Source organism: Oncorhynchus gorbuscha, unplaced genomic scaffold (genome assembly GCF_021184085.1).
Source record: "Oncorhynchus gorbuscha isolate QuinsamMale2020 ecotype Even-year unplaced genomic scaffold, OgorEven_v1.0 Un_scaffold_1707, whole genome shotgun sequence".
Classification (NCBI taxonomy): Eukaryota; Metazoa; Chordata; class Actinopteri; order Salmoniformes; family Salmonidae; genus Oncorhynchus; species Oncorhynchus gorbuscha.
Window position 1 is genome coordinate 18,682 of NW_025744864.1, and position 14,518 is coordinate 33,199.

The 14,518-nt window shown below is 43.8% G+C and overlaps 1 protein-coding gene across 5 annotated transcripts in view; it reads left to right on the forward strand.

Annotated features, from left to right (window-relative positions):
• Nucleotides 1-390: 390 nt before the first annotated feature.
• LOC124017305 overlaps nucleotides 391-14,518 on the forward strand; it is a 26,853-nt gene continuing 12,725 nt past the window's right edge. For 2 of the 5 annotated variants that reach the window (XM_046332563.1, XM_046332562.1), the window contains exons 1-3: nucleotides 391-697; nucleotides 1,137-1,291; nucleotides 4,461-4,524. Coding sequence is in view for 4 of the 5 variants with exons in the window: in XM_046332562.1 (XP_046188518.1) it covers nucleotides 4,485-4,524 (40 nt within the window). In the remaining variant the exon portion in view is untranslated. Of the gene's footprint in view, nucleotides 698-861; nucleotides 1,292-2,205; nucleotides 2,353-2,449; nucleotides 2,540-4,460; nucleotides 4,525-14,518 lie in introns of those variants that run through there. The other 3 variants (XM_046332560.1, XM_046332559.1, XM_046332561.1) reach the window with 3 other exon arrangements.

The following is a 14,518-nucleotide window of genomic DNA, read 5'->3' on the forward strand; positions in this document are numbered from 1 at the left end:
AGACATTCTCCAATCCGGCAAAAAAATAGGCCTATAGTGTACAGTGTCGGCCTATAATGTCATTTTATAACTAGGCCTACCATAAGATAGCCTACCATTTTTAAAACATGCAGTTGCGTTGGATTTATTAACCTAGTCCTGATTCCTGACAAAAGCTTATAGGGACTTGTCCTTTAAGATATGAACATCAGTTATCCAAGTTTATTACAAGTTTTCTTGAGGCTTTTTGCAAAGAGATCAATTCTGATGTAACGGCCTACGTCTTCACAGCAGTACAAAGTTGAAATCACTTATTATCAGTACATTTTATTCCATCTTGTGAAACCAGGGTTCTAGTGGAGGGTAAATGCGAATAGGATTTAAAAAAAGGCCTGTTATGAGAGAGAAAGAGAGATGGTGAGAGTAGCTGAGTGCCTATAGTAAGAGATGGCTGTTAATATCACTAGGCTGTTTGGTCTGTGTGCAGGTAGTGAACCTGATTGCTGAGAGGTTAGGTTGCGAGCAAGAATCTTAACCTGCCATAAGCTGCTTTTGTGTCAGCAAGTCTACAGACCATTCAAGTAGCTGCACTGAACACCTCACTAATACTGACTGTGTAAGCTACAAACCCAAATTGTCTAAGGAAATGTAGGTGACTGTCACGGTTTTCGTCCTCTTCTTCGGAGGAGTAGGAAGGATCGGACCAATACGCAGCGTGGTAAGTGTTCTCATATTTTTAATCAAAACTGAACCCTACACAAATTGAAACCGAAACAGTTCTGTGTGGAAAACACATACACAGAAAACAATCACCGATAACCAAAATGGGGAAAACAGGCTACCTAAGTATGATTCTCAGAGACAACTATCGATCGACAGCTGCCTCTGATTGCGAACCATACCAGGCCAAACACAGAAATACAACATAGAGAAAAGAACATAGACTACCCACCCCAACTCACGCCCTGACCAAACTAACACAAAGACATACTAAAGGAACTAAGGTCTGAACTTGACAGTGACAGTAATAATATTGCACACATATTCAGAAATCTGCAGGTTTTTATACTACTTCTATATTGCACCGTTACCAACATGATCTTTTTTTTACATCAATTAATTTCCCTGTAATCTGCTGAGATTGTGAACGTTTTCAGGCTTTGAAGGGAGTTTTGACTGGATTTACTAGAAATGTGAAATTGACCTGGCAAGCCTGTCTCTGCCTGAGCATGATCACAACAAAAGTAGCTGTGCAGCACGTTTTTTAAAGGAAGAGGAGGATGGTTGCAGACGTTCGCATTCATGCAAGAAGGTAAGCTATTAACTAAACTGTTAACCAATATGTTAACTAAAATTGTATGTGGTTGCATGTGGTGTATTGGCAAGCAATGCATGTTCCATTTGTCTTTATTTGTAATTAATGTTAGCTCATGTATGTCTTTCGGTGGAATCCAACATGCATTGACAATGTCCGAAAGCCGCATTGTATCAGATATACTTCATCATGAGATTGAAATTGGTAGGCTCATCCAAACAATTCATTAACGTGCAATTGTTACTTTGCATGTTTTTACCTTATATTTATTTACTGCTTGCTAATGAATAGCTTGCTAGCTAGCGGTTAGCGTGCTAGCTAACGGTTAGCGTGCTAGTTTAGCATAATTGGTCAAAATGTCTTTGATTCAGAATACATGTTTGTGGTTAACCCAATGTTACATGCATTGGAAAATAATATTGCCAGTGTAACTTAAATTGGTTTACAAGCAAGCTAGAAAAGCCAGTTCCTTTTCATCTGTTTTGTCAAGTCATAAGCATGCATGTGTGCTGAAATATTTAAATAAATCCCCTAATCTAATTATTTTATTTACGTTTTGGCAGTTTTTTTTATCACCCTTTCTTACCCAAAGAGAAACAAGTTGCTAGTTAGTTTGGCTTTGCACTCAAAAGAGTGAATCACCACAACAGGAATAAGGATTGTGTAAAATTTGGTAGGACTGCCAATTCACATGTCTTCCTTTAGCCATATCACTCATACTGTTCTCGTTTAGTCCATCCATAAAAGCAGATGTGCTTTAGTTGCATCCAGGAACTTGTATAATGTGCTTATGTTATGCTTATACTTGCTTTTTTTTTATTTACCTTGAAAGTGGTCTTAAAGAAGGAAATTGTAATAGATGTTTGTGGGACCTCATTCAGTCAATGATAACAGTCATTGGTGTCCCCCAGCCCATCCCCTTTGTTGTGTGCCGAGGAATCTTGTCTTTCTTTACGAAGGCACTGCAGAGGCTAAGAAGACATATGGAAAGTCTAAAAGAAACATAATTCAACGTGTAGGCCAGATTTGAAAAGGAAATAATAAATCCCGAAGCTCAGGTTTGTCAGTTGTTTTGAATGAGGATACTGGGGATTGTGTAATCATATTCAATTGCCTAAGTGGCACATGACTAATTTAATATTATTGTATCCTTAGATGTCATACACAGAGGCTGCCAGTACCTCTGGATCGATTGTCCATGTGTTGGATGATGCACAACCGTTGGTCAGAACTGACAGTGTTTACGTAAGTTAGTGTCATTCAACACCAGCACATCGTTCTTGTGAATCTGCTTTGTAAATCAAAGACAGGCAAGTCTGCACTTTCATCCCATATTCATTGTATTGTAACAAAATGTGAAGTAGAGGAGCACAGAGCCATAACTAATCAAAAAGTCCAAATACTTTGTTATCTCTCTAGTTATCTAAGATGCTTTTTTCTGCAATACAGTTGACCAAAGCTATGCTTGGATACAAGACTGATGACTCAATATCTAGTATTGACAATAGTGAAGATGGTTATGTCCCAGGGCCATCAGGATCATCAGAGGAAGGCAGTTTCTATGAAGAAAATACTTATTTCCCGCATAATTTGCAAATCAATTCATTAAAAATCCTACAATGTGATTTTCTGGATTTATTTTCCTTCTCATGTTGTCTGTCATAGTTGAAGTGTACCTATGATGAAAATTACAGGCCTCTCATCTTTTCAAGTGGTAGAACTTGCACAATTGGTGGCTGACTAAATACTTTTTTGCCCCACTGTAGACGTTTTCTATTGTATTATTGACTGTATGTTTGTTTATTCCATGTGTAACTCTGTGTTGTTGTTTGTGTTGCACTGCTTTGCTTTATCTTGGCCAGGTCGCAGTTGTAATTGAGAACTTGTTCTCAGCTAGCCTACCTGGTTATATAAAGGTGAAATTAAAAAAATAAGAATAAGAACATGTACGTATATTGGATGAGGGAGATAGGGAAGATGGTATAGAGTACTCATCTCATATGTATATACTGTAATGTAGGGTATGTAAACAGTTTAGAAAGTAGCATTGTTAAAAGTGACTAGTGATACATTTATTACATCCAATGTTTTATTACTAAGTGGCTAGAGATTTGAGTCAGTATGTAAGCAGCAGCCACTCAATGTCAGTGATGGCTGTTTAACAGTCTGATGGCCTTGAGATGGAAGCTGGTTTTTCAGTCTCTCGGTCCCAGTTTTGATGCACTTGTACAGACCTCACCTTCTGGATGATAGTCTGGGAGAACAGGCAGTGGCTCGGGTGGTTGTTGTCCTTGATGATCTTTTGGGCCTTCCTGTGACATCGGATGGTCCTGGAGGGCAGGTAGTTTGCCCCCGGTGATGCATTGTGCAGACCTCACTACCCTCTGGAGAGCCTTACGGTTGTGGGCGGAGCAGTTGCCGTACCAGGCGGTGATACGGCCCGACAGGATGCTCTCGATTGTGCATCTGTAAAGGTTTGTGAGTGTTTTTGGTGACAAGCCAAATTTCTTCAGCCTCCTGAGGTTGAAGAGGCGCTGTTGCACCTTCACCATACTGTCTGTGTGGGTGGACCATTTTCAGTTTGTGTACGCCGAGGAACTTAAAAATTTCCACCTTCTCCACTACTGTCCCGTCGAAGCGGATAGGGGGGTGCTCCCTCTGCTATTTCCTGAAGTCCACCATCATCTTCTTTGTTTTGTTGACGTTGAGTGTGAGGTTATTTTCCTGACACCACACTCTGAGAGCCCTCACCTCCTCCCTATAGGCTGTGTCGTCATTGTTGGTAATCAAGCCTACCACTGTAGTGTCGTCTGCAAACTTAATGATTGAGTTGGAGGCGTGCATGGCCACGCAGTCATGGGTAAACAGGGACCACAGGTGAGGGCTGAGAATGGGGGACCCCAGTGTTGAGGATCAGCGGGGTGGCTGTAGCCAGGAACGGTTCAGTTTGGCTTGTACAGTGGTGTGAAAAAGTTTAGGATCCATCCTGATGGAGTCCTCCAACATGGTATTGTGCTCATACCATATTCAATACCATATTCAATAGGCTTGAATGGCACAGCTGTTATACACCTGCATTTTGAGTTGCTCCAACAGTTATCGCTTATGGATTGGTTCATAGGTTGGATTGGGTGAAACTGACATGATTCCCACTGATGTTTTCCAGGAGAGATGTCAGCGATTCGGGCCAATGACCAAGGGAAAGCTGGGACAAAAGAGAGGTTCACACGGTAAACATGTTTCCTACTGTCTTCAGTCAGTGCATTTTCACTCTGTAGTGTCAACTTATGGCCGTACTGTGCTGGTCCAATCCTGTCTTTATCAGTTAGTGTATTTCCAACCCTGCCAGCACAGAACGGTTCAGTTTGGATTGGACACAAGTCAAGACGTTAGATCTGGAACTAGTGTGTCAGGATAGATGATAACACAGAAGGATTACCACGCTTTACATTGTTTTTCTTGAGGGAGGGAACTTGATTTAATAGGTATTGCTTTTATTAGAAGGTTTACATTGCAAACAGATTGTTGGGCTTAGATTCCATACAGATTGAGTCTGCCTTGATGTCAGCATTGCACATTCTCCTCTCACATCCTTATTTATGTAGTTATTTAGTTGGGATTGTTAGTTTAATTTCAACACACTCTCTGCAGATACAGCTATAACCTTGTAGAGTTAATACAGAGAGATGTTCAAGTACGGTATTGTAGTCAACATTTATTCAATGTAGTCATTCATAATGCCATCTCTTTAGAAAGTTGACAAAGGAACTAAAAGGTATTGGTCGACAATAGAGGTGGATGCAGTTGAAGATTCCTTGATGAACTTTATCCGAATGGGGAAAAATACTTGGAAAACAAAACTGTGAGAAATGCATTTCTGCTTCTCCCCAAGCGCTAGTAAACAGGGACTGCAGAGCAGTACAGTTCTATGTACACAAGATGAGAGAAAATAAGTGTATGAGATGCTTCTGGCTATCTTGGTGTACTTCTGAGGATTTAATGGGACTTACTTGACTTAAGCTCATAGGCAGATGACGAATGTCCTCTTTCTCACTGTTCAGGGGAAGTTTTTCCAGGTGGATGGTTCACTTTTGGAGTGACTAAGGTCTCAAGAATACAAAGCCTGCTGACTTTGAATGTTACAGAAAAATAAAGAAAATTCTAAACTATTAATATGTTACTTGGATATATTGAATCCATTACTAAATTGGTTGTTCCAGTTTAAATACTTTAATGAAGAACTGCACTACAGCTGTTGAGTTGCCTTCCGTGTTGCATCATTCTGGCATTCTACATTAATATTTTCAGTCATAAAATAGAAATAATGTGTCAAATATCGAGAATTTAAAATGGTTAATTATTTTACGCTTCCATTAGGTAAAACTTAGGCAGTTGGATAGCTTTTATAGATTTCATAGGAGGCATTCTCTCGATGGCTGATGGCAAAGCATTGCAATGCATTGAGTGGCTGCTGCCAACATACAGACTCAATCTTTAATAATGAATAATTTGATGTAATAAATGTATCACTAGTCACTTAAACAATGCCACTTTATATAATGTTTACATACCCTACATTTCTGCCATTTAAATAGTTGAGGCTGTGTGTAAGTTTATAGATGGTGTTCAAGGTACAAAGTGTTCAACCTCCTTTCTTACAGACCTTTAGTGCTCCCCTGTGGAATATCACGTGTCGTTACATGGGGATCAACATTTGTTTTTGAGGGTTGAAAAAAAAAAACATGGATAATGTTAGAATAAAATCATGCCGAGGAAGCTTTATTCAAAATACGAAGGATGAGACACGACGTGTCGTACAGTGTCAGGCTTCAGTTCAAAAGAAAAACGATACAGTCACTGCCTCGCAGTCCAACCAACAGTATTTTAAACTAAGCACAGTTTGAAGGCTAAGCAAAAGTCATTCATATTTCACAAACGTAAGGCAACACTACATCTATTCCAGATGAAGGGGTGCTTTTTATTCGTATAAAATAATAATTTATATAAGCGTTGTCTTATGTGGCACTATCCAGGTCTTTCTTGCAAAAGTGGGTTCTTTTGGCAAGAGAGACCTGGTTACCACAGAACCCAGCAGTTATATTTCATCTGCAGCTGTCTGCTTCCCTTACATGTGCAAGTTGAGACAGGCCCTTTTGACTCAAGCAAAGAGAACTTTGGCCAAATATTATGACAAACAAGCCTACTGGTCAGAAAATGTTGTTCAGCATTCTCGCATTTCATAAACACTGTGTTTGGATAGATCCTCATTTCCAATGCTGTAGTACAAATAGTTCCACCTGAGAATTTGTCAGTGTTGCTATATATTGAAAATGTGAGGAATTTTGGCGCTATGGTGTGAGTCAGATGTGCCTCCTTCGGATTAATACAAATTTGAATCGGAAATCCACTTATATTTGTCCGGTCATCACTTACCTCTTCTCTTTGGTCAACAAATCCAATGAAGAAATAAACATTCTACTAAAAGGGTATACTTCATAGCTCACAAGAAACCAACAACACACACCACAGATCATTTAACTGCAATAAAACTTTATAGAAACAGAATTCTTTGGAACATGGTGATGATAAATTAACATTTGCCTAACTAGAATAACAACTGAATTAATATTAATCTCTAGTTGATACTGAGGGACATGTTCTATCATCACACCAGCGTACTAGATACTCTGGATACTCCTAAGGGATTGAAGCAGTCCATCTTCAGGAAGAGAACACTCTTCGAGAAGCTGCTCATCCAGGGATGAAAGTACTTTGACAGCTTGTGGCTCCTGTTGGGTCTCATAGGAAAAGTCTGTTCCAACAGTACTTCCGACAGTAGCTGCTGCTGCTCATGCAGAACAGCCCGGATCGGTGGGCGCTGGATCATTTCTGTCACCTGCCCTTTGTGGTTTGGGGTTGAAAGGGCAGTGTCGTCAGGGTAAATAAGAATTTGTTTTTAACTTACTGCACAATTTAAATAAAGGTAAAAAATAAATAAAATGAAGGTGTGCGTGTGTGCGACCCCTTACAACTGGCTTTGCTCCATCTCTTCAGAAAGAGACTCTTCATCCACCTCCAAGATCGAGGGCAGTGATGGAGAGACACACACTGGGAAGAAAGGCCCAGACTTAAAGTTAACGTCCCAGTGAATGGGCTTCACTCTCTTCCTGCGCCCTCGTTGGTTATTCTCCCGCTCGGCCTTGGCACGGGAGGCGGGCATGTGCCCCCGCTTGATAGGAGGCTGTTCTGCCAGTGGGACCAAGGGGGTCAAGAGGTTATCAAAGGGGCACTTCTCGCCCGCTTGCACGGCTCTCCTAGTCAGCAAAGGGGAGTGGTCGGTGCGACCTGTGTGGCTGGGCGTAGGTCTGGTCAGGGGGTGACAGCCATCATCTCCACAGACTAAAGGTGGACCACAGAGGAACAACCTCTCAGTGCTACTAAAGGACAGGGGCTCAGAGGGTAATACGATTTGTTTGTCACCCAGTTGTTCTGGTAGCTGCTGGTCCAGCATAGCAGACTGGATCTGTAAGAGCTGGATCCTCTTCGACACACGCCGTGTTCTGGCATTGGCAGGCCGGGCTGGCACTGGGGTGGCAGGTGGGGCAGGCACTCGGCTGGAAGGAACCGGAGAAGCAGATGGAATAGGCACCAGAAGGTCAGGCACATGGCTGACCATTGGGGTAGGCAATGGGATGGCCATCTGGGCAGGTGAGGCTGACACTGCAATGGTTGGCAGCACAGGGAAAGAATTGGTGCTCTCCCTCCTACCCATAGAGTTTATAAGCTCTAAGGTCTGATTAGGGAACCTCGGAGTGCTGCCATCAGTATGTCTTGTTATCCTAGCTATCCCGGTCTTTGGTCGATCCAGGCTTCTGCTGGCCTGGACCTCCGGCTGGAGGACATCCACAGGAGAACATGGCGGCTGCAAGAGGCTGCCGTCGGACAGAGACCGTCTGGCCTGAGCAGGAGGAGAGCGGGGCCTTTGGTCATGGATGTTAGACCTCTGGAGAGGATTGGCCTGGATCCTGATCTCAGACTGCCTGCATGGAGTCCCAGATAAAGAAGCTACTGCCTTGGCTGCAGTGGAGCATATTTTGGGGCACCTAGGGATGCTTCCTGGTGTCTGTGGTCTGCTGGATTTAACCTCTGGCTCCTTGTGGCTGGAGGTCAATGTGCTCCCTCCGGTTTTGGTTTTAACCGGACCCAGACGCTTGCTACCCATCTGTCCCTCCAGCTGCAGACGAGGCACCTTGAGGGTGTTTTTGTTACTTTGGGCATTGAGAGAGGTCACAGTGAGCATTGGGAGCCTGATGGGTGGAGTGGCCAATGGAAGCCTTCCCATGTCAGCCCTCTCTTTAGTCACATCCATGTTGTGGAAGTGGGATCGGCTATTCTTTCTCCCTGGCGGCATTGGCTGTAGGACAATATCACTGGCACACCGAACACTGAGGATGTCTGTCAAGCTGTTCTCCGAACTGTTCTGACTGGTCTCTTGTGTCCTAGTCATTGACTTCCTTCTGTCTTTCATGGCTGTGAGAGTCACAGTGGAGGAGCAAACAACATGTTTGAGAATAAGAATATAGAATAAATTACATATATTACAATTGAATTTGATCAAAGTTGTTATTATAAACTAGTGTTTCTCCACTTTCAAAGGACATTCCAATTCCTGCAAGGCAGATGTTCACAAATTCATATAAATGAAAGATTCACAGACTAAGGCCTACCTTCAATTTGGACTTCCAGATAATTTGCACACGTAGGATTTGGCTATACAGTTTCAACAAAATATTATTGAAAACAGAAACACAAGACCACAATACCTACTTTAAAGAAATACTTTTTTTGTCACAAATCACAAAACATAACAGTTTTTCTTACAGTTATTGATCAAATAAAGTTCTCATAAGATAAAAGTAGTGTATTTGAGATTATTAGGTCCTACCTCAGTTCAGGAAGAGCATCAATGACCTGGTCTATGGAATTTCTTATTTTAACAAAAGAATGCTTCATTATGACATCATGTACATTATGACATAGTAGCCGTCCACATAGTAAAACTTTGTCAAAACCACTTGAATAGGCATGAAATGTCAAATTAAGTACAATAGGCCTAATTCAACAATTGAATAAAAATAATCGTTTGACAGTAAATGTTCAGTTTATTGGCTTTTATTTTCATTACAGTAGTGGTTTTGAATGTATTAAAATGAGAGTAGACCTAGTGAGTTACGTGGAACTCGATCGCTCATTGAACATCTGTGTGGAACGTTCGCAGCTGAAGCCACACAGACACCTTTGAAAAACATTCACGATTTTAGTTTCATATTCAACTTATTATACTGCCAATAAATTCCCAGTACTGAAATAAATCTGACAATTGCAATGATCTATTTATTATAGCATCCTCTTAGAACAAGAATCACTGTGCTGTCAATGTTTTTGATTATGTCCAAGTAGGAACATAGCTACAGGTATTTTGACTTCTATACTATAATAGTAGCAGTTGTGTGTGTTTTCCTGTCGTATGATACAGGAATATGATATGATACAGATAATGCCCTGTTATTCCTTCCACCTAAACAAAACACCATGCTACATGGAAGCACATTGTGCAAAACCCTTCCCTCCCCAACACAGGAACTCCTCCCTCCCCTCTACCGATATTAGCTTCACTGATTAACAATAAAAAAAGAAACAGAATGACCTTCACATTCCATGCTAGAAAATAAATGAGAACTTTGTGGGTCTATACGACCCACAAAGCAAAGGCTCAATTAGTTTGGGTAAAAAGGATCGATAGAATTCAATAGGGAATCCGTCTAACCCTGGTGATTTTCCCCCAGCAGTGTTGAAAATGGATTCCCTAATTTCCTCTGATGTTATCTCTTTCTCCAAGTGCTCTCTATCCTCATCAGTTAAAGTTTGTAAATTGGGTTTGTTCAAAAACTCATGCATTGTGGCAGGGGCATCCCCTTCAGACTTGTACAATGTTTCATAAAACTCCCTGAAGACTAGATTAATTTCCTCAGGACTGTGAACAACTGTGTTACTGGGTATTTATTTATCGCCCTCCAGGTCCCCTCGGAGAGTTCATCAATGAGCTTGATGCCTTGATAAGCTCCTTTCCTGAGGACGGCTCACCTCTCACAGTTCTGGGTGACTTTAACCTCCCCACGTCTACCTTTGACTCATTCCTCTCTGCCTCCTTCTTTCCACTCCTCTCCTCTTTTGACCTCACCCTCTCACCTTCCCCCCCTACTCACAAGGCAGGCAATACGCTCGACCTCATCTTTACTAGATGCTGTTCTTCCACTAACCTCATTGCAACTCCCCTCCAAGTCTCCGACCACTACCTTGTATCCTTTTCCCTCTCGCTCTCATCCAACACTTCCCACACTGCCCCTACTCGGATGGTATCGCGCCGTCCCAACCTTCGCTCTCTCTCCCCCGCTACTCTCTCCTCTTCCATCCTATCATCTCTTCCCTCTGCTCAAACCTTCTCCAACCTATCTCCTGATTCTGCCTCCTCAACCCTCCTCTCCTCCCTTTCTGCATCCTTTGACTCTCTATGTCCCCTATCTTCCAGGCCGGCTCGGTCCTCCCTCCCGCTCCGTGGCTTGACGACTCAATGCGAGCTCACAGAACAGGGCTCCGGAAGGCCGAGCGGAAATGGAGGAAAACTCGCCTCCCTGCGGACCTGGCATCCTTTCACTCCCTCCTCTCTACATTTTCCTCCTCTGTCTCTGCTGCTAAAGCCACTTTCTACCACTCTAAATTCCAAGCATCTGCCTCTAGCCCTAGGAAGCTCTTTGCCACATTCTCCTCCCTCCTGAATCCTCCTCCCCCTCCCCCCCCCTCCTCCCTCTCTGCAGATGACTTCGTCAACCATTTTGAAAAGAAGATCGACGACATCCGATCCTCGTTTGCTAAGTCAAACAACACCGCTGGTTCTGCTCACACTGCCCTACCCTGTGCTCTGACCTCTTTCTCCCCTCTCTCTCCAGATGAAATCTCGCGTCTTGTGACGGCCGGCCGCCCAACAACCTGCCCGCTCGACCCTATCCCCTCCTCTCTTTATCCAGACCATTTCCGGAGACCTTCTCCCTTACCTCACCTCGCTCATCAACTTATCCCTGACCGCTGGCTACGTCCCTTCCGTCTTCAAGAGAGCGAGAGTTGCACCCCTTCTGAAAAAACCTACACTCGATCCCTCCGATGTCAACAACTACAGACCAGTATCCCTTCTTTCTTTTCTCTCCAAAACTCTTGAACGTGCCGTCCTTGGTCAGCTCTCCCGCTATCTCTCTCAGAATGACCTTCTTGATCCAAATCAGTCAGGTTTCAAGACTAGTCATTCAACTGAGACTGCTCTTCTCTGTATCACGGAGGCGCTCCGCACCGCTAAAGCTAACTCTCTCTCCTCTGCTCTCATCCTTCTAGACCTATCGGCTGCCTTCGATACTGTGAACCATCAGATCCTCCTCTCCACCCTCTCCGAGTTGGGCATCTCCGGCGCGGCCCACGCTTGATTGCATCCTACCTGACAGGTCGCTCCTACCAGGTGGCGTGGCGAGAATCTGTCTCCTCACCACGCGCTCTCACCACTGGTGTCCCCCAGGGCTCTGTTCTAGGCCCTCTCCTATTCTCGCTATACACCAAGTCACTTGGCTCTGTCATAACCTCACATGGTCTCTCCTATCATTGCTATGCAGACGACACACAATTAATCTTCTCCTTTCCCCCTTCTGATGACCAGGTGGCGAATCGCATCTCTGCATGTCTGGCAGACATATCAGTGTGGATGACGGATCACCACCTCAAGCTGAACTTATGTTCTTCAAGACGGAGCTGCTCTTCCTCCCGGGGAAGGACTGCCCGTTCCATGATCTCGCCATCACGGTTGACAACTCCATTGTGTCCTCCTCCCAGAGCGCTAAGAACCTTGGCGTGATCCTGGACAACAAACTGTCGTTCTCAACTAACATCAAGGCGGTGGCCCGTTCCTGTAGGTTCATGCTCTACAACATCCGCAGAGTACGACCCTGCCTCACACAGGAAGCGGCGCAGGTCCTAATCCAGGCACTTGTCATCTCCCGTCTGGATTACTGCAACTCGCTGTTGGCTGGGCTCCCTGCCTGTGCCATTAAACCCCTACAACTCATCCAGAACGCCGCAGCCCGTCTAGTGTTCAACCTTCCCAAGTTCTCTCACGTCACCCCGCTCCTCCGCTCTCTCCACTGGCTTCCAGTTGAAGCTCGCATCCGCTACAAGACCATGGTGCTTGCCTACGGAGCTGTGAGGGGAACGGCACCTCAGTACCTCCAGGCTCTGATCAGGCCCTACACCCAAATAAGGGCACTGCGTTCATCCACCTCTGGCCTGCTCGCCTCCCTACCACTGAGGAAGTACAGTTCCCGCTCAGCTCAGTCAAAACTGTTCGCTGCTCTGGCTCCCCAATGGTGGAACAAACTCCCTCACGACGCCAGGACAGCGGAGTCAATCACCACCTTCCGGAGACACCTGAAACCCCACCTCTTTAAGGAATACCTAGGATAGGATAAAGTAATCCTTCTCACCCCCTCCCCCCAGTTAAAATATTTAGATGCACTATTGTAAAGTGGTTGTTCCACTGGATGTCATAAGGTGAATGCACCAATTTGTAAGTCGCTCTGGATAAGAGCGTCTGCTAAATGACTTAAATGTAAATGTAAATGTAAATGGGTAGCTTAATAGAGCTAATAACTCTACTAGCATCCTCTCATCTTATCTGCCAAGGAAGCAACTTTCCTGCTTTATCTCCATGTTCGTAGTGGTTTTGTTTTGTTCTCCTGAGAGCATTTTCTACTTCATGGGTCGTCAGGGTGTTATATTCCAATCGCTTTGAGTCTAATTGTTGTAGAGTTGAGTCGTCAAATGTTACACTATGTTCATTTTCCAGATCTGTAATTTCATTCTCCAACAAATCTACTTGAGCCTTTATACATCTGACAAGCATCTGAACAGAGCTTCTCATAAAATTAGCGAGGAGGCAGAGTTGTTATTGGTGCTAAAAAAATGTCTATATGAGTGTTCAGAAATGTTACAAATGTGGGACTATTTAGTAAATATGTACCAAACCTCCATCTTCTTGAGGGTGGCTGTGCTCTACAAACTTGTACTGAAGCCAGCAGGGCAGAATGATCTGATATACATCTTGGTAAGTACTTACACCCAGTAGTTAAACTTCCCCAGGCTGCAGGAATAAGAAATAAGTCTCTTCTAGAGTAATTGTTATGGACAGGGGAGTAAAATGAGTATTCTTTAACCTTTTGGTTGTGAAATCTCCATAAGTCTACGAGTCCAAAGTGTTTCAAAGTGTTTCTGTTTTTTTTAGCTGCCTGTGTGAGGTTGATACTATTAGAGGAAGATCTATCACTGGAAGGGTCCAGTACCAAGTTAAAATCCCCTGCCATTATTATCTCTGATGATGGGCACATTAACTTCAAAAAGATGTCTTGGTAAAATGTAGGATCATCATGGTTAGGACCATACACAACCACAATGGTAAAGGGCTCAGTATTAATGAAACTTTGAATGATCACAATCCCCCCCTTTGTCTTTATTCTGAGATTGTATCTGAAAAGGGCAATGATTATTAACGAGTATGTGTAACGGATGTGAAATGGCTAGTTTAGTTAGCGGTGTGCGCTAAATAGCGTTTCAATCGGTTACGTCACTTGCTCTGAGACCTTGAAGTAGTGTTTCCCCTTGCTCTGCAAGGGCCGCGGCTTTTGTGGAGCGATGGGTAACGATGCTTCGTGGGTGACTGTTGTTGATGTGTGCAGAAGGTCCCTGGTTCGCGCCCGGGTATGGGCGAGGGGACGGTTTACTGTTACATTGATGCTGTTGACCCGGATTACTGGTTGCTGCGGAAAAAGGAGGAAGGTCAAAAGGGGGGTGAGTGTAACGGATGTGAAACGGCTAGTTTAGTTAGCGGTGTGCGCTAAATAGCGTTTCAATCGGTTACGTCACTTGCTCTGAGACCTTGAAGTAGTAGTTCCCCTTGCTCTGCAAGGACCACGGAGCGATGGGTAACGATGCTTCGAGGGTGACTGTTGTTGATGTGTGCAGAGGGTCCCTGGTTCGCGCCCGGGTATGGGCGAGGGGACGGTTTAAAATTATACTGTTACATATGGCCACCCCTCATGCCCGAGATTTGAAAGATGAATAATGCACTTGGCC